The 20,169-nt window shown below is 39.1% G+C and overlaps 1 protein-coding gene across 2 annotated transcripts in view; it reads right to left on the bottom strand.

Moving 5' to 3' along the window:
- The window catches only part of TSHR (thyroid stimulating hormone receptor), a 154,409-nt gene that overhangs the window by 28,317 nt on the left and 105,923 nt on the right, over nt 1–20,169 (bottom strand). For both annotated transcript variants that reach the window (XM_081228383.1, XM_081228384.1), the window contains exons 8-9: nt 17,156–17,224; nt 201–278 (exon numbers count right to left, since the gene is read on the bottom strand). In XM_081228383.1, coding sequence (XP_081084509.1) covers nt 201–278; nt 17,156–17,224 — 147 coding nt within the window. The remainder of the gene's footprint in view (nt 1–200; nt 279–17,155; nt 17,225–20,169) is intronic.

Raw genomic sequence — 20,169 nt, 5'->3', positions numbered from 1 at the left:
GGGGTCTTCTGGGTCTCAAAGAACAAGGACTTTCTTCCAAGCAGTAACCTATACAGCTGGGCAGAAAAGTACTAGCAGAAGTCTTTATCCAAGACAACAACATTCCCTCCCCACAGACATCATCAGCTACTCTTCTTAATGGCCCCCTCCCTTCCATTAAAAAAAAAAAAGGCAAATATTCTTTTGTATGTCTTACTCACAGCAAGGTTGGTCCACTGTAAACTCCTCCAAATGTATCTTTGTCAATAGCTGTCAGGTATTTATTCTTGTTCAGGTAACTAGAGAAAGCAAGAGTGAGGATGGATTAGGTGAGGTTAAGCAAATTAACATAAATACCAAAATAAAATGCGAGCATGGTCTCCGTAGCTATTATCTGTTTCTTAGGAATTTGGAAAACACCTTACCTTCTTCCGGCTTAAGCACTCAAACTATTCTAGGTTTCAATTGTGCAAGGTTTATACACATTAATTATGGCAGAAGTCTTTGAAAATGAACTTGTTTATGATCTAGTTTGCATATCTAGATTATATAAAAGTTGCCCAATTCCCTATTTACCTGGCCAATGGTGACTGTATTTTTCAATCTTCTTCAATACCAACTAAATTAAATTTTGTTTCTCAACATTGATCAATATTTACATTTACTTTTGATGACTGGGCTTAAATCAGGTATTCAGTGAAGGTGGCTAGTGGTGATGGGAACTGTCAGAGATTCACATCTTTTATTTGGGGCAGGATTGCCAGATTTAGCAAGTAAAAATACAGGATGCCAAGATAAACAATGAATAATTTTTTAGTTTAAGTATTTCCCATGTAATTTTTGAAACATTCATATACTAAAAGGTTATTTGGTGTTTATCTGAAATTCAAATTTAATTGGGTGGCCAGCATTTTCTGTGGCAATCCTATCTGGGGAATGGGGGACAGGTTATACAGATAAGATTACAGAGTATACGTTTCCTGAAGGGCCTTGATGGGCACATTGATCTTTCTGTTTTGAAAACATATTGGGCAGTTGAGGGTAAAATATTTTTAAGCAATTTAAGTCACAAAGTGATTCTGAAACATAAAATACCTCCAAATGGATAAAAGCTTCCAAGCATTTTGAAACTGGCTTTTTCCCCCCTAGCTTTTTTAGAGAACAATGTTATCTAAAAAGAAACAAAGCATTATATATGTGTATATATATATAGCCATCATATGTGTGTGTGTTTGTGTATAAACTCTCGTTGTTATAAATGATCTCAATTTACACATGTTTAGAATAACTCACTCCTGCATAGACTAGTCAATTTAAGAGTCAGTGAGTGGTCACCTGTTGATGCAAAATGAATGCAGTGGAGACTCAGGAGATCTGCTTAGATACAGATAATGCTTCCATTATTCTGTTTATGGTGTTTGCTCTTCATGATGCAAAATTCTCAAGGGTGATGATTAATAAGAATAGTGTGACACTAGATAAACAACAAGGACCTACTGTATAGCACATGGAACTATTAATATATTCAGTATCTTGTAATAACCTATAATGGAAAAGAATATGAAAAACTATATCTATATATGTGTCTAACTGAATCACAGTGCTGCACACCTGAAACTAACACAACATTGCAAATCAACTATACTTCAATTAAAAAAAAAATAGTGTGACATGAGGACTTTGAGTCAGAAGGATTCTTTCTCCAGAGCCCTCACAGAAGAACTTCTCCTTGGTTAGTCATCTCTCTCTCTCTTTCTCTGCATCTCTTGGTGAAATTGAGGAGAGGGAGGCTGGCTTTATTTGTGGCTGAGCCATGAGGAGGCAGCCTCTGTTGCTGTTCAGAAGGCAAAAGCAGGAACAGCACCTCCGTGAGGTCTGCCCTCAACCTCTCCTGGTCCAGCAGCTCTGCTCCTCTCTAGTCCTTTGTAGAGGATGGAACTTAGAATAAGAGAGGGCAGCCCCAGAGCCATAGATGGGTGTTCACTGGAGCAGTTGGAGGAAGAGTTTTACCAACCACCAAGAAGTCTCCCTCTCCTGGGCAGCATGAGGGATTAACCAAATGACAAGTACTACAACTTCACACAATGACATCTCATAAATTGGTATACATTTTGTGATCCTTTACATTTTTTCTCAAATCAAGCTTGAGAACTAACTTAAAGTAGCCACCATCAGTTTTCCTCATTGCATTCTTTGTTTCCTTCATGGCATTATCACAGTCTGTGATTATCTTGTGTATTTGTTTACTTTTTCATCGTCTATCTCCCAAATCAGAGTTTAAGCTCTCTGTCTTACTCATTGTTGTATCACCAGTGCCAAATTCAGTGCCTCCATAACTATTTACTAAATGAAGGTGTAAATGAATGAATAAAAAACTCAATGCACTTTTCCTCCAAAATAGTGAGGTGAGCTATGCTAAACTTTTACTTTAAGGAAAAAGTAATGGGGAATGGAAGCTAGAAGACTCAGCATATGGTGTGGTGGCCAATTGACTTTTTTGATGGCAGTGACAAGCAACTTGTTTACAAATGCCACAAGGGTATGGTCCAGACATGGCCTCTTCAGGCAATGGCTGGATGGATACCAAGCTTCCAGGGCACTGTTAACTCGAAAATGGAGCAGGTGTATCAATTAACCCTCATATATGTACAAAGATGCAACTAAGATGTTACAGCAGCAAGTCTGTGCCTTCTGGATGAATGGCTATCATGTAAGGCTCTCACTCATAAGCTTCATTCGATCGTTGTTTGACTCTCCTTCAACTGACTGTGTCCACAGCGTTCATGGTCAGTGATAGCCAGAGCAGACAAGAGCCGCCTTGGAGACAAAACACCTGGAGAGAAGATCTTGAGTAGCATGGTTTTGTAAAAAGACAACTAACTCAACTCAAGTGCCACACTGGCTTGTGTCTCTTTTTATATTCTCTGGATCATGCAACTTGCGGATCACATTCTTTTCCCAGACTGCTGAAAATCAAGTAAGGACTGGTGAACTCATCTCAGTTTTTCCTCTTCATCTCTGACTGCCGCAAGTGAAAACCGGCTTGCTCTAATCATTAGAAATGATTGTAAAACTAAATAATTGCTTGTCCAATTCTGCAGTGTTTTCATCTGATATTCAATACGCCCCCAAGGATAAGGAGGCTGGTTGATAAGCGTTAGAGTTTACCAGAAATCCTGCAGAAGATTTTAAACTGGGAAAGCCAGCCAGAGTCCAGAAGGGGAGAAGGAGGATGGAGAGAGGGTGCAGCCAACTTGAACGGAGATGAACTGGACTCTTGAGGGAGGCTGCATTCTTCAAAACCAAGAGGGTTGTTTGGGCACTTCATCTCTTAGAAATAATTAGGTGCTTAAAAATGAAACAATCATTCCGCCGTTTAGCAGTTTGGAGGGCGGTCTTATTATCACAAATTATGATAATGCCATGAAGCTTTAACCTTGGGTTCAGATTGCTGATCCTACCTTCTCCTGGAGAGGAGGGGATGGGGATGGGGAAATATATCTGCAGAAGGCTTAATATTCAAGAAGATTGTGCTTCCATCAGCCTCATTTACCATATGATGTTTACTGGGAATGCCAGGTTAGTTAAACTGATTCCTTGACCCGGACTTATCCTGATTCCTCTGGAATCCACATTCTGTAAGCCAACTTGGGTAAATCAATCACAAATCTTGGTAGACTACATGGGTAACCTACTCCAGACAATGATTATTTTATTGGGAGAGTATGTGTGTGTGATCATCTAAACTATCTCTTTCAAGGACAAGATGAATGTAAACAAAAGAAGAGTAGAAAGTCTCGGAGTCTGTGGTGAAAGGAAAGACTTCTTGAAAGTCATTCTAAATACAAATACTGCGAAGTGCTTATCAGAAAAGGACTGGTATCTCCTTTAAAAATAGGATAGACACTGCTACATGTGAGTATTCAATGCCTTTTCACTCTTTGGAGTATGTATGCCTCTTTGAGAACCTCTTGGAAGAAATGAAGTTCTTCCGAGAAAAGATATGTCAGATTTTTCATGTGGTGGGTGGGGTGGTGTAGGGAGAGGGGAGTTAAGAAGCCCTGCCCTGATTTAAGTGCCATGTATCTCACAGTTAAGGAAGAACAGTGTGGTCAGAAAAATGAAGATGGTCAGGAATGAGCTGGGGAAGAATATCCAGTTGATGAACCCAGTATGATAGACATAGCTCACATCCTTCCCCATTGGACTCACACTTGGCACACAACAGCCATTCAGTAAAAACATGCTGGATGACTAAATGAAAGTCCAGTTGCTGGGTAACTCCTAGCTCAAGGCACCCTCTATATTATGTTTAAATGAGGACGTGTCAGAGGGAGGAGTATGACGCTGTCGTAAGGAAAGTTGTGGTTGCTGCTGAGCTTTGCTCTCTGGGGAGTTTTAGGATACATTTCAGCTCCAAGATAGAATTTGAGCCTGCATTTCCACAATCCCCTTAGGGTAAATGGGCGGGCACCTGTTTATACTGTGAGACTCTCATGGGAATACTTCTGTGGGAACTGTGTTTCCCTCTCATAGCATCAGTTATTTAGAAAATTAAAGAGAATCCCTGCGCAGACCTCACTGTTCCATAAAAATCCTTTTGGTAGCTGAAATCAGGATACCTGCCTGTAAACAGTAAAAGGTGAGAAAATGCTCAAGGCTGCAACAGGCAGAGGTAAAAACCAGCCTTGGAGCATATCCTACAAGCTGTTCAAATACTTACTCCATGAGAAATAATAGCCTGCATTAATCCTATAATCTTCTCTATCGTCATCTTTTCCCAGTGCTCCAAGCTGCAGTGTTTTGCTTGTAATAAGCTAATGTGTGATGCTAATTAGTACATGAATTGTGTTGACTTCTCTGTTCATAACGATTAGTGTTTCAGTATGCTCTTAGCACATCAAAATGGTATTTTTTTCTGCCCAAATGTTTACTGTCAGATGGTAGCTTGTTGCTAGAATTTGACAATACAAAATACAATACAGAGAATTAAATTTTCTGAGATAAGCAACATATCTCCATGCCAGATTGTGTGGAGAGGGTGGAAAAGAGGTTCCAAAGAATGAATGTGTGACTTAACTTGCGACTGAGAGCAGTTCAACTTCTGTTGAGCAAGGGATGCTTGTATTATTATTAATTCCACATCTAAGTGATGACAGTGTGCTTGGTTCCATATGAAATCACAGGACCATGTACTTTCGAGCATCTGCCATAATTTTCATGAACTTTTAATTACCCAACTGCTGCTGAGGCATCAGTGCTTGTTCTCAATGTGGAATTTGTCCAACTTGGCTGCAACCATGTTCTTCAGTTACACTAAAAAAATAGGTCTAAGTGAGGTCAAATCTAATTTCAGTAAATTGACATGAGGCAGATAATGAGGAATAATCATGCTTTTGGATGAGCAATTGTTTAAATTAGAAGTTAAAATATTTGAACATAATTCTGGAGGATTCAACAAATTGCTAACATGCCATGTACAGTCTTTGAACAATATTACGGTAATTATAGAATACTGATATATTTACATTAGTTTTAAATCACAGTTAGTATTGAGGATAGAGGCACTAGCTCCATGTTAAAATCACAAAGTGAATACTATTTTGTTATTACTATGGAAACCTGACCTCTGTTTTCTCCATCTACAGCTCAACCCTTATTTATCTTCCTCTAGTTCCAGGCATCTTTATCATGATTATCATCTTGATTTTACCTTGGATTTATAGGATACCTTTTAATGGAGTGCATAAAGCTAAGAAAAATTTAGTTTCCATCAACCAGGAATCATAAACTTAGGGTAGAATGAATAGATGGAATGTTGTTTTATAACAGGAGCAGAGATTTAAGTTCAGATTTAAAATACTGATTGGATAAAAATATCTTTGTTTTATTTTATGATTGGATCTTAACTTTCAAACCCTAAAATATTTTTGTCCAGATACTTCTTATCTTTATCCCATGTTTGCCATTTAACCTTTACCAGGAATTGGGAGAAATAAACTACATATTTCATCACACAATGGTCATCCTCACTGAACACCTACATCTAGACCAGATGTCCACAAACTATGACCATGTGGTCACATTCTGCCTGTCACCAATTTTTGTAAATAAAATTTTATAGAAATACAGCCATGCTCATTTGTTTATGAGTTGTCTGTGGCTGCTTTCACACTACAATGGCAGAGTTGAGTAGCTGTGACTGAGATCTTATGTCCCATAAAGCCCAAAATATTTGTTATCCGGTGCTTTCCAGAAAAAGTTTGCTGATCTCAGATCTAGACTTCTAAAAATCAAGAAACAAATGATTCTCAGTTAAGAAATATTGCCCACATTTGTTAAACCCTTCCAAATTTTACATAAAAATGTCAAGAAAGTATGTGAAAATGGTGCGTTGATTTCTTTCCTGTGTTTCAAGGGATAGTTGTAGTGACTAGAAGAGACTGTATGTAATTCGGGGAATCAGTGAATTAAAATCCATTGTTTTCATCAGAATAATTCTTTCCCATCAGCCAAGCCTCTCACAGAGCCCATGATATGGTCTAAGAAGAAAGTTGGTAGGAAGGTAGAGACCGTTTCCCTACATAATCTTTTCATAGGTTTAACTTCAGAAGACCAGAGGATGATCTGAAAATTTACTGGCTCTTAAGATTCTCCATAGCCTGCCTCTTGAATAAACATTGTTAAATTTACCTGCCTCCGAACAAGGCAGTATATCAAAAGATTCTTCTTGAGTAGCTTTCCCCAAAAAGTGTTCTGTGGAACACCAGTCCAGAAAGGTGCTCCTGGAACCAAGAACTCCCTGAGAAGCTCTGCATACTGTACCCCCCTATTGGATATTAGTAATTCAGATTATTCTATCAAAAGACCCAAGAAGTCCACCTGTATACATTGTTTAACTTTATAAGGTCATGAATAGCTTGTTAAAAAGTAACACTGGTTAATTTACCATGGAAAGAGAGCTTAAGGAACATAGTTTGGGAAATGTCCTCCCCTCCCCTCCCCTCCCCCAAATTATTCTCTTACCACAAAAGCTAGGGAGAAGTTGGGATAGAAATTATTGTTCCATTGTTATTTTTTTCATTTTTTCAATAAAAATGTCTCTAAACTCCTTTGATATTCTGCAGCTGACTTTATGACCAAAACTGTAAAGTAACAGGCTACTAGATTTACACTGAGATCCACTTAGCAGAACAGTCTGCTGATTACAGAAAATTCACTTTGGAAATCTTTTGAAGTGTCTGTGGAATTCTCTAAACACGACCAAGAGGCCAATTATGAGTAGGCATGAGAAGTTTTGAAGCAAAATGATGAACACACATAGGCTGACTTTAACACCAAATCTTTGAATTTAATAACATTTGATCATGCCAGCCTTTTCATCAAGGTGTCCCTCACTCAGACCTCATTTGGAAGCTGGTTGAGTTGGTGACCTTGCTGCATTGGTTAAAGTCAGGTTCTCCCTGACAAATGACACTGTTGCTTGGTGTGACTAGTCTTTGAAACTTCTGGTTGCGCCTTGAATCTTGAGTGACCTCCTTTCTCTCACATGGGTCCACTCTTTCCAGCTACAAGATCTTTTAGCTTCTGCATTTCATGACTTTAAAAGACTAAGAAGTGTAAATATTCTCCTGGGCTAAGAAACAAGTAGCAGTTGCGAGACGAGTTGGGTGTCCAAGCCTTAGTGGTGGCTGGTAAGTCAGCAGTTATGAATCCCAGCAGGGCACAGGGGAGTCTTGAGTCAGGAGATCCACTTTCTGTCTTTGGTTTGGCCACTTGATAGCTCTATCAAATGTAAAAAGCCATATTAAAAAAAAAGACCATATGTTCACTTTGGGCTTCATTCCTTTTATGTGTAAAATGTGACTATTGGACAAGAAGAGTGATAACATACACCAGAGCTGTGGTTCTTGACCTTTGCTTTACATTGGACTCACTGGGGAGATATTAAAATGCCCATGCCTTGGCTACCCTCAGACCAATTAATCCAGAATTTCTGGTGGTAAAGCCTAGGCATCAGGGCTTCCAAATCTCTTCAGGTGATTCGAATTTGCAGCCAATACCAAGAACCATGCTCTGCAGACCTTAAAGTCTGAATTTTATACTCAAATCTCTGTCAGATAACTGAGAGGGATTGAGGGTGATATTGTCCAATGACTAAATATGGCAGGACAAAGAAGCAAATAATTGAAAGCACAGATCCTCATATTGGGCATTAAAATAATTTGCTTGTGGAAAAACAAAAGTTTTAGAAATGAATTACTCTACATTTGAGGTTGGTTTGGGGTTCTTCTCATCCAGAATTCTGGAAAAGTAATTTGAGTTCAGGCGAATTTGGGTTCAGGTGGACACACTGAATTCAGAAGCCATATTATCAGCTCTGGTCTCCCTGGTTGAAAGTTTCTTCACTGTTCCTACCCCAGCCCTTGCTAATGTGGTTCTCTGTTGCCTTAATGCTAACATCTTGATGACACTGATGTCTAGAACAGAGTGACAATCTTCTGAAAGCTTTATACCTTAAGTATTTACAAACTGTCAAACTTATTTTGAGAAGTCCCAATTCCCCATTTCATTCATAGAAAATTTGAATTGAGAAGATCATTTCCCTAAGGGTCATGGCTTTTTAGGAATAAAGAGGAAAACATTTTGTTAAACTCATGTAATATTAAAATTGAATGCTAATAATTCTTTAATGTGATAAATCTAGGGAAAATCATGCTTATGTCACCAAGCAAGGACACTTAGTGTTCAGTTATTTTCAATTTGAAATGCATATTTTGATTTGGGTACATTTCTTCCTAATGTACTTTGACCCTTGATATTGCTGCCTTCAAGTTGACCCCACTAGAATGTGTGTTAAGTGTGAGCAGGGAGCACATTGGTCTTCTTCATCTTTGTATTGCCAGTGGAAAGCACAGTACCAGGATCATTGAAGGTGTTCAATAAATATGCTGAAAAGTAGAGGACAGGCATGGAAGGGGAAAGGGAGCACGTCCAAAGGAGGGCCTCTGGGGTGTGGAGTTCTGGAGTTTGGAGAAAGAGATGGCCACCAGAATCCCGGAAGAATGCCAAAAGAACTCTCTACAAATATATATAAATAAGTTGAAGAGACCTCCCAGCTCGACATAATATCAAACGGCAAAAATCTCCCAGAGATCTCTATCTCAATGCCAAGACCCAGCTCCACTCAACAACCAGCAAGCTACAGTGCTGGATACCCTATGCCAAACAACTAACAAGACAGGAACACAATCCCACCCATTAGCAGAGAGGCTGCCTAGAATCATAATAAGGTCACAGACACCCGAAAACACACCACCACACATGGACCTGCCCACCAGAAATACAAAATCCAGCCTCATCCACCAGAACACAGGCCAGAACCAGGAAGCCTACACAACCCACTGAACCAACCTTAGCCACTGGGGGCAGACACCAAAAACAACGGGAACTACGAACTTGCAGCCTGCGAAAAGGAGACTGCAAACACAGTAAGTTAAGCAAAATGAGAAGACAAAGAAACACACAGCAGATGAAGGAGCAAGAAAAAAACCCACCAGACCTAACAAATGAAGAGGAAATAGTCTACCCGAAAAGGAATTCAGAATAATGAAAATAAAGATGATCCAAAATCATGGAAATAGAATGGAGAAAATACAACAAACGTTTAACAAGGACATAGAAGAACTAAAGAGCAAACCAACAATCATGAACAACAAAATAGATGAAAGTAGAAATTCTCTAGAAGGGATCAATAGCAGAATAACTGCGGCAGAAGAATGGATAAGTGACCTGGAAGATAAAATAGTAGAAATAACTACTGCAGAGCAGAATAAAGAAAAAAGAACGAAAAGAATTGAGGACAGTCTCAGAGACTTTGGGGACAATACTAAACACACCAATGTTTGAATTATAGGGGTTCTAGAAGAAGAAGAGAAAAAGAAAGGGACTGAGAAAATATTTGAAGAGATTATAGTTGAAAACTTCCCTAATATGGGTAAGGAAATAGTTAATCAAGTCCAGGAAGCACTAAGAGTCCCATACAGGATAAATCCAAGGAGAAAGATGCCAAGAAACATATTAATCAAACTATCAAAAATTAAATACAGGGCTTCCCTGGTTGCGGAGTGGTTGAGAGTCCGCCTGCCAATGCAGGGGACATGGGTTTGTGCCCGGTCCGGGAAGATCCCACATGCCGTGGAGCGGCTAGGCCTGTGAGCCATGACCAAAAGCCTACATGTCCGGAGCCTGTGCTCCACAACAGGAGAGGCCACAGCAGTGAGAGGCCCGCATACCACACACACACACAAAAAATTAAATACAAAGAAAACATATTAAAAGCAGCAAGGGAAAAACAACAAATAACAACAAGGGAATCCCCATAAGGTTAACAGCTGATCTTTCAGCAGAAACTCTGCAAGCCAGAGGGAGTGGCAGGACATATTTAAAGTGATGAAAAGGAAAATCCTACAACCAAGATTACTCTACCCAGCAAGGATCTCATTCAGATTTGATGGAGAAATTAAAACCTTTAGAGACAAGCAAAAGCTAAGAGAATTCAGCACCACCAAACCAGCTTTACAACAAATGCTAATGGAACTTTTCTAGGCAGGAAACACTAGAGAAGGAAATGACCTACAATAACAAATGCAAAACAGTTAAGAAAATGCTAATAGGAACATACATATTGATAAATACCTTAAATGTAAATGGATTAAATGCTCCAGCCAAAAGACATAGACTGGCTGAATGGATACAAAAACAAGACCCGTATATGTGCTGTCTACAAGATACCCACTTCAGACCTAGAGACACATTCAGACTGAAAGGGAGGGGATGGAAAAAGATATTCCATGCAAATGGAAATCAAAAGAAAGCTGGAGTAGCAATTCTCATATCACACAAAATAGACTTTAAAACAAAGACTATTACAAGAGACAGAGAAGGACACTACATAATGATCAAGGGATCAATCCAAGAAGAAGATATAACAATTGTAAATATTTATGCACCCAACATAGGAGCACCTCAATATATAAGGCAAATGCTAACAGCCATAAGAGGGGAAATGGACAGTAACACAATCATAGTAGGGGACTTTAACACCTCACTTTCACCAATGGACAGATCATCCAAAATGAAAATAAATAAGGAAACACAAGCTTTGAATGATACATTAAACAAGATGGACTTAATGAATATTTACAGGACATTCCATCCAAAAACAACAAAATACACTCTCTTCTCAAGTGCTCATGGAATATTCTCCAGGACAGATCATATCCCAGGTCACAAGTCAAGCCTTGGTAAATTTAAGAAAACTGAAATCGTATCAAGTATCTTTTCTGACCACAATGCTATGATTAGATATCAATTACAGGAAGAAATCTGTAAAAAAACACAAACACATGGTGGCTAAACAATACACTACTTAATAAACAAAGGATCACTGAAGAAATCAAAGAGGAAATCAAAAAATACCTAGAAACCGATGACAATGAAAACATGACAACCCAAAAGCTATGGGATGCAGCAAAAGCAGTTCTAAGAGGGAAGTTTATAGCAATGCAATCCGACCTTAAGAAACAAGAAACATCTCAAATAAACAACCTAACCTTACACCTAAAGCAATTAGAGAAAGAAGAACAAAAAACCCACAAAGTTAGCAGAAGGAAAGAAATCATAAAGATCAGATCAGAAATAAATGAAAAAGAAATGAAGGAAACGATAGCAAAGATCAATAAAACTAAAAGCTGGTTCTTTGAGAAGATAAACAAAATTGATAAACCATTAGCCAGACTCATCAAGAAAAAGAGGGAGAAGACTCAAATCAATAGAATTAGACATGAAAAAGAGGAAGTAACAACTGACACTGCAGAAATACAAAGGATCATGAGAGATTACTACAAGCAACTCTATGACAATAAAATGGACAACCTGGAAGAAATGGACAAATTCTTAGAAATTCACAACCTTCCAAGACTGAACCAGGAAGAAATAGAAAATATGAACAGACCAATCACAAGCACTGAAATTGAAACTGATTAAAAATCTTCCAACAAACAAAAGGCCAGGACCAGATGGCTTCACAGGCAAATTCTATCAAACATTTAGAGAAGAGCTAACACCTATCCTTCTCAAACTCTTCCAAAATATAGCAGAGGGAGGAACAATCCCAAACTCATCTACAAGGCCACCATCACCCTGATACCAAAACCAGAAAAAGATGTCACAAAGAAAGAAAACTACAGGCCAATATCACTGATGAACATAGATGCAAAAGTCCTCAATAAAATACTAGCAAACAGAAACCAACAGCATATTAAGAGTATTATACACCATGATCATGTGGGGTTTATCCCAGGAATGCAAGGATTCTTCAATATACGCAAATCAATCAATGTGGAACATCATATTAACAAATTGAAGGAGAAAAAACATATGATCATCTCAACAGATGCAGAGAAAGCTTTTGACAAAATTCAACACTCATTTATGTTAAAACTCTCCAGAAAGTAGGCATAGAGGGAACTTTCCTCCTCATCATTAAGGCCATATATGACAAACCCACTGCCAACATCGTCCTCAATGGTGAAAAACTGAAACCATTTCCACTAAGATCAGCAACAAGACAAGGTTGCCCACTCTCACCACTATTATTCAACATAGTTCTGGAAGTTTTAGCCAAACAATCAGAGAAGAAAAAGAAATAAAAGGAATCCAAATTGGAAAAGAAGAACTAAAGCTGTCACTGTTTGCAGATGACATGATACTATACATAGAGAATCCTAAGGATGCTACCAGAAAACTACTAGAGCTAATCAACGAATTTGGTAAAGTAGCAAGATACAAAATTAATACACAGAAATCTCTGGCATTCCTATGCACTAATGATGAAAAATATGAAAGTGAAATTAAGAAAACACTCCTATTAACCACTGCAACAAAAAGAATAAAATACCTAGGAATAAACCTACCTAAGGAGACAAGAGACCTTTATGAAGAAAATTATAAGACACTGATGAAAGAAATTAAAGATGATACAAACAGTGGAAAGATATACCATGTTTTTGGATTGGAAGAATCAACATTGTGAAAATGACTTTACTACCCAAAGCAATTTACAGATTCAGTGCAATCCCTATCAAACTACCAATGGCATTCTTCACAGAACTAGAACAAAAAAAGTTCACTATTTGTATGGAAACACAAAAGACCCCGAATAGCCAAAGCAATCTTGAGAACGAAACATGGAGTTGGAGGAATCAGGCTCCCTGACTTCAGACTATACTACAAAGCTACAGTAATCAAGAAGTATGGTACTGGCACAGAAACAGAAATATAGATCAATGGAACAGGATAGAAAGCCCAGAGATAAATCCATGCACATATGGTCACCTTATCTTTGATAAAGGAAGCAAGAATATACAATGGAGAAAAGACAGCCTCTTTACTAAGTGGTGCTCGGAAAACTGGACAGCTACATGTAAAAGAATGAAAGTAGAACACTCCCTAATACCATACACAAAAATAAACTCAAAATGGATTAAAGACCTAAATGTAAGGTCAGACACTATCAAACTCTTAGAGGAAAACAGAGGCAGAACATTCTATGACATAAATCACAGCAAGATCCTTTTTGACCCACCTCCTGGAGAAATGGAAATAAAAACAAAAATAAACAGATGGGACCTAATGAAACTTAAAAGCTTTTGCACAGCAAAGGAAACCATAAACAAGACCAAAAGACAACCCTCAGAATGGGAGAAAATATTTGCAAATGAAGCAACTGACAAAGGATTAGTCTCCAAAATTTACAAGCAGCTCATGCAGCTCAATATCCAAAAAACAAACAACCCAATCCAAAAATGGGCAGAAGACCTAAATGGACATTTCTCCAAAGAAGATATACAGATTGCCCACAGACACATGTAAGAATGCTCAACATCATTAATCCTTAGAGAAATGGAAATCAAAACTTCAATGCAATATCATTTCACACCAGTCAGAATGGCCATCATCAAAAAATCTAGAAACAATAAATGCCGGAGAGGGTGTGGAGAAAAGGGAACCCTCATACACTGCTGGTGGGAATGTAAATTGATACAGCCACTATGGAGAACAGTATGGAGGTTCCTTAAAAAACAAAAATAGATCTACCATATGACCCAGCAATCCCACTACTGGGCATATACCCTGAGAAAACCATAATTCAAAAAGAGTCATGTACCACAGTGTTCATTGCAGCTCTATTTACAATAGCCAGGAGATGGAAGCAACCTAAGTGTCCATCGACACATGAATGGATAAAGAAGATGTGGCATATATATACAATGGAATATTATTCAGTCATAAAAAGAAATGAAATTGAGTTATTTGTAGTGAGGTGGATGGACTTAGAGTATGTCATACAGAGTGAAGTAAGTTGGAAAGAGAAAAACAAATACCACATGCTAACACATATATGTGGAATGTAAAAAAAAAAAAAAGGTCATGAAAAACCTAGAGGCAAGACGGGAATAAAGACGCAGACCTCCTAGAGAATGGACTTGAGGACACGGGGAGGGGGAAGGGTAAGCTGGGACAAAGTGAAAGTGGTAATGTATATATGAACATATGTACACTAGCAGGTGTGAAGTTGGTGGCTGGTGGGAAGCAGCCCCATAGCACAGGGAGATCAGCTCAGTGCTTTGTGACCAGCTTCAGGGGTGGGATAGGGAGGGTGGGAGGGAGGGAGATGCAAGAGGGAGGAGATATGGGGATATATGTGTATGTATGAGTGATTCGCTTTGTTATAAGGCAGAAGCTAACACACCATTTAAAGCAATTATACTCCAATGAAAACGTTAATAAATAAATAAATAAATAAGTTGAATCCAAGTGGTTCAAGTTATGACAGTGATGGGCATGGAGTGCATACACCTGGGTCCTCCATCTAGGAAGGAATTGTCTATCCAGCTGCTGGGCCTACTGTCAGGAGAAAAGCTTTAGCTATCAGTCCCTGGGATTGCCTCAGCTGCAGAGAATGGTCTCACCTAAGGACACCTATGTTAGGGTAGCTTAAATCTAATGACCAAAGAAGATGGGAGTATAGCTGTCTGGCCATTTTAGCAAAACAGGAAAACTCTAGGCCACATTTAGCTCCAGAGTTCTCTGTCAAGTCAGCCAACTTTTCCTGCTACCCCATCTTGCTTTGCTCTTATACCCTCCCTTCCATATCTGTAGATTTCAGGAGCACTCAGTAAACATCCTGCACACTAAAAAAAGGAAAGAAAATTAAATGTAGGATTGTGTGAGATTTGAATAATAAAGTTAAGATGGAAGTAGGGTCTCTCCAATACTGTAAATAAATTTGATGTATAAGTATTCATGTTACTCTGTTGAGTCTTTTCAGACTTCCCCTATGATTATGTATTTAAACAAATGACTAATATCAACCCAAATGAGCCTACAACTAGGCAATCTAGATATAGGTACTCTGATCTTCACTTAACAAAGACTACTAAGAAACCCAAAAGCCTGGTAAAGAGTGAGACCCCACTTCAAACAGAACTTAGGAAGCCACGCCAAGGTATAATGACTTTGAACTTACTCACCTATGTTGTGCAGGTAATTTAACTCACCCTGCTCAAGTTGGTCAATGGACCAGCAGTATCAGTGTCACCTGGGAGCTTGTTAGAAATGCAGAATCCTGGGGCTCACCCCAGATCTACTTAATCAGATTCTGCATTTTAACAAGACCCCCCAGATCGTTTATATGCTCAATGAAGTTTGAGAAGCACCGTAGAGCACAACAGATCTAGAACCACAGGCCTTGAGATTTTGCAATGATCGTTTCCAGAATATAAAACAACTATGTATGAAATGTTTAAAGGGGGAAAAAAAAGATGGAATTACAAAAATGAGCAGGCAAACTTTAAAAGAAGCAAATAGAACTTCTGGAATGGAAAAAATACAATTGTTTAAAAATACTCAATAAACTGTCATAAAACAAATTAACACAAGAATCTATCGTTTGTTGCTTCAGCTGACTCTTACGTATGGTAGTTTCTTCCTTTCCTATGTGTGATTTTTGACTGTAAGCACCTATTTGATTGATTTTAAAAACCTGGGCCTGCACTGGGGTTCTTTCCTCTGCAGCGGTTTGCATTTATTTCTGCCAGGAGTCCAGAGGTTCTACTAGTGTGGTCCCACTCCAGCTCTCATCCAGGTTCCCTGGCTTAATCCAGCAGTCTCAGGTTTACATCACTTCTCCACCTTCTCACTGACTGGAGTCTAGTGTCCTGGCACCACTGATGTTGGCAGCTCCCCCCAAGGGAAATGCACCCTCTGTAAGCACCCACCATTTTGGTTTCAGCTACTGGTTTGTTAGTTGTTTTATTTTCCTCTCTTGGGGATATGACATAAAACATATTTTTTTCAAAAAATATCATCTAGTTCTTTCCTAGTAGAAACAAATTATCTAGTTCACCATACTGTGGAAAGCAGACTCTACTAAAGCTCTTTGTCATTTATTAGCTATTAGGTTAAATCACACACCATTATGGCTGAACCAGTCTAGCAGCTCTTAGACAAAAAGTATGCTCTGGCATGGACACTGGGGACCACAGAGATCTGATAGAAAAGTACTACAGAGACAGAGACCCATGTTAATCACTATCTTTTTGCCAATATCCTGTTCTAGGCATTATTTATTTGCAGAGAAGGCAAAATCCGGATATGGCTTTTCAGCTATTTCTAACTGAATCAAATATAAACTGACACCTTTCCTGAAAATATGTCAGAGAAAATGAAAAGAAAAGCCTTACCTTCTGAATAGCTTTGGACTTTCATTAAAGACACCCCTTTACTTCATGTACATGGTAGATGAACATTTACACGCGCACACACACACACACACACACTCCTACAAGATAATAGAAGGTGACACCATCATTCTCCATTTTATTAAGGATAAAAGCTTTGGGATTTAGAATTGGAGTTAATGTGTGTCCACTAAAGCTGGCTCTTGTCAAGTTCCTTAACATTATCCCCAAGTCTTGGTCATGCTAACTCTGGGGTTGAGGAATGCTCTGGTGGAACCTATCTGTAGCAGAATTCTGACCCACTGAATGGTCCTTCTTGGGGGAGGGAGTGTAGGGCAGGATAGTGGTTTCCATGGCAACCCTTGACTTACACAGCATCCAGCTTTGTCCCATTGAAAGCATGTCCTTGGATTGAAGTAAAGCCATTGTTGTATAGTTTCCTATAATCAACAGAGAGAGGAGAAATCAGTGACCTATAAGAGGTAGTGCTGGCCCTTCTCTGAGGGTTGCGCTTCATTTCTTCAGTGCCAGAGATGTGCATGAAGGTTCTTAGGCCATACAAGAAAACTTTACAGTACGTCTTATTTGGGACATGGAATAGTGTTTTCCAGTTTGAATCCCCATTCTCCAGTCTTAGCTCCTAGATCTTTAAGCTGTTTCCCAGAAGCAGATTCACTTTAATGAGGAAAGATTTGCAATCATTAAGGATTTTTTAAAAAATGTTCTACATATACTCAAACAACTGGGGTTTCAGGAAATAGTTAACCCAATGTCAATAATGGAGGAATAAATGCAGTTTCTCAAGATGAGTACTTTAAAAGATATTATTCATCTGAATGCATAGGTTTTATATTTTTCTCTTTAAAATGTTGTTTCACATTTATAGTCATATTTTTAATCCTCAGGGTGTATCATACATTAAATGCTTAATTAAATGGTTTTGGACTGAATCAAATTGAACTTCAAAAACAAATCTAAGAAAATAGATAGACCATGGCCTGTTGGGGAAGTTTTAATGTTTTAACTTGTTGCTATGTTTCTGCAACTAATTAATTCATACAGTGATTCCAAGGGCTACACTGAAGCATTATCTCTTCTATTTCCTAGTCAGGTTATTGAGATATGGAGGTGATTTGCCAAAGCTGCACTGATGCACAGCTGTCGGGAATCAGGATTTCTGAACTCAAAAGCAATTCTTCCCACCCACCAAAAGGACACATCCTTTCTGCTGGAAAAGGAGCTCCAGCCATGGGAACTCTGGTCTACACAGGGGTGCATGGGTGTTCCTGGGGGCTACTAGCATGAGATAAGAGAAGGCTGCCATGTCCATAATCAGGCACAGTGAGTGGCGACTGTAGGGGAACTCTGAAAACTACTGCAGTGCCTCCTGTGAACTCTGGTAACACACTAAGAAGCACACAGGAGACTCCAAACTTGGAATCAGACCTGGCTCTGTCACTTCATAGTGGGTGACCCTGAGAACTTCTCAACCTCAATTATCCACAGTTTTCCTTGTCTGTAAAAATATGATAAAATAATACCTAATCAAACGGTTACTGAGAGGATAAAACAGCTATACATTTAACAAGTAAGGTGTGGACACTTATGAGACGACCATGTTAAAATGAATACCTTGCAAACTTGGATTTATCTTATGTAGTTGTGAAGAACTAAGAGGCAATCCTTGTTTGTGTTTTGTTTTTTTGGGTTTTTTTGCAATACGTAGGCCTCTCACTGTTGTGGCCTCTCCTGTTGTGGAGCACAGGCTCCGGACGTGCAGGCCCAGCGGCCATGGCTCACGGGCCCAGCCGCTCCACGGCATGTGGGATCTTCCCTGACCGGGGCATGAACCCGTGTCCCCTGCATCAGCAGGCGGACTCTCAACCACTGCACCACCAGGGAAGCCCTGTTTTTTGTTTTGTTTAAAATAACTACACAATGAGTTTAATTCCTGCTACTAAGGTGTCCTGGGGGAGGACTGCAATGCACAGGGACGCTAAGCACAGAGGCTGAGAAAGCTCTATAGGTAAGTTAATTTTTTCTGAACTAGAGTTCATTAATGAAGACGTGAGAATTGTACATTTGGCATTTCTATTTTCCCAAACTTTGCTGAGAGGCCTGGACAATAAAAATGTTCTTTGTTGGAATTACATTTCAAAGATTAAATAAAACTCTTATTGAACAAGTAGGTCTCAAAAAGGGAAAATAATGAAGAAAGAAAAACATAGTAAAGAAAGAAAGCACAAAGGGTTGCAAACTTTGATTGAAACTCTATCCTACCAGGAATATGGGTACAAAGTTTGCTGTTGGACACATACCCTTTCACGTTTATAGTTTTTTGAGCATGAGCTTTAAAGAAGCCAGGACTTTTGCAGGTATGTAGAAATAATCATCTGAAAAGATAATGGACAAGCTATGCCATCCCCACCTCTAGATTTCAGGAAAGTTAAGGTTCCTTCATTCAGAGGTTTATCAAATGCCTACTGGGCCCCATGCTTGGTGTGAGACAAACAGCAGCTTTCACTTGAGAGGGCTGCTTGGGATATGGGTCCTTAGAAAAAGATGTCAAAAGGTGGAGGTAACATTCTGCAAAGAAATTGAGACTGGTGTTTATATACAATGAGTGGGCACAATGGAAGGGTTTACAGAAGAGGTAAATGGCCTTGAGGTTTGGGGACCGAGCAGGCTAAACCCCAGTCTTTGCTGTGCTGTCAAGTGAAATGGTGGCTGAGGAGTCTCTTATCAAGAGAGCTCTCCCCATTTTTCGAGAAGGATGAATTGAAATGCTCCACTGTGGATAGAGTCCCAGAGGTTGAGATAGCTTCACAGGGTCAAGACTGCTTGACTTGGAATGCTTGGAAACTGCCTCTTCAAAGAGTCGTGTGGAGGCTTGGATTAATTTTGCTGGGACATAATTCAATCAGGTTTGCATACGATGAAGAACCCTTGGACTGTAGTGTGACTGGAGAAACGGAGCTGGGTGACAATCTGGGCAAAACCCCCACCAGGCCTGAACCTGGGCAGTGGTACTGAAACTAGAGAGATGGGATCCTTTGGATGTAGTCCCAACTGTACTTTGTAGCTAATTTGATGAGAGAGGGGAATTTTTACCGGCTTGGAGAATTAACTTATCTTTTGTACCTCTATTAGATCTCCTTCATTAGAACATTTTGTGAATTTCCCTGATCTAGCATTTCTTTTGAACAACTAAAGAGCAGAACCCATTCAAACTCTGGAAAAATGATGATGTAGAGCAGAACTATGTTTTCTATTCAATATCCCTTCATAGGAGCTTAATAATAGTTTGTGACAACACAGTTGAAGTATGAGTACAGAGTATGAAAAGCCCTGAGCATCACCATTTTCTAGCTCAGTGACCTTGGGA

The sequence above is a fragment of the Mesoplodon bidens genome (assembly GCF_964165515.1).
Source record: "Mesoplodon bidens genome assembly, chromosome: 3".
In the NCBI taxonomy this organism is placed as follows: Eukaryota; Metazoa; Chordata; class Mammalia; order Artiodactyla; family Ziphiidae; genus Mesoplodon; species Mesoplodon bidens.
Note: the sequence above shows the minus strand (reverse complement) of the source record. Positions and strands in the feature narration are given on the sequence as shown.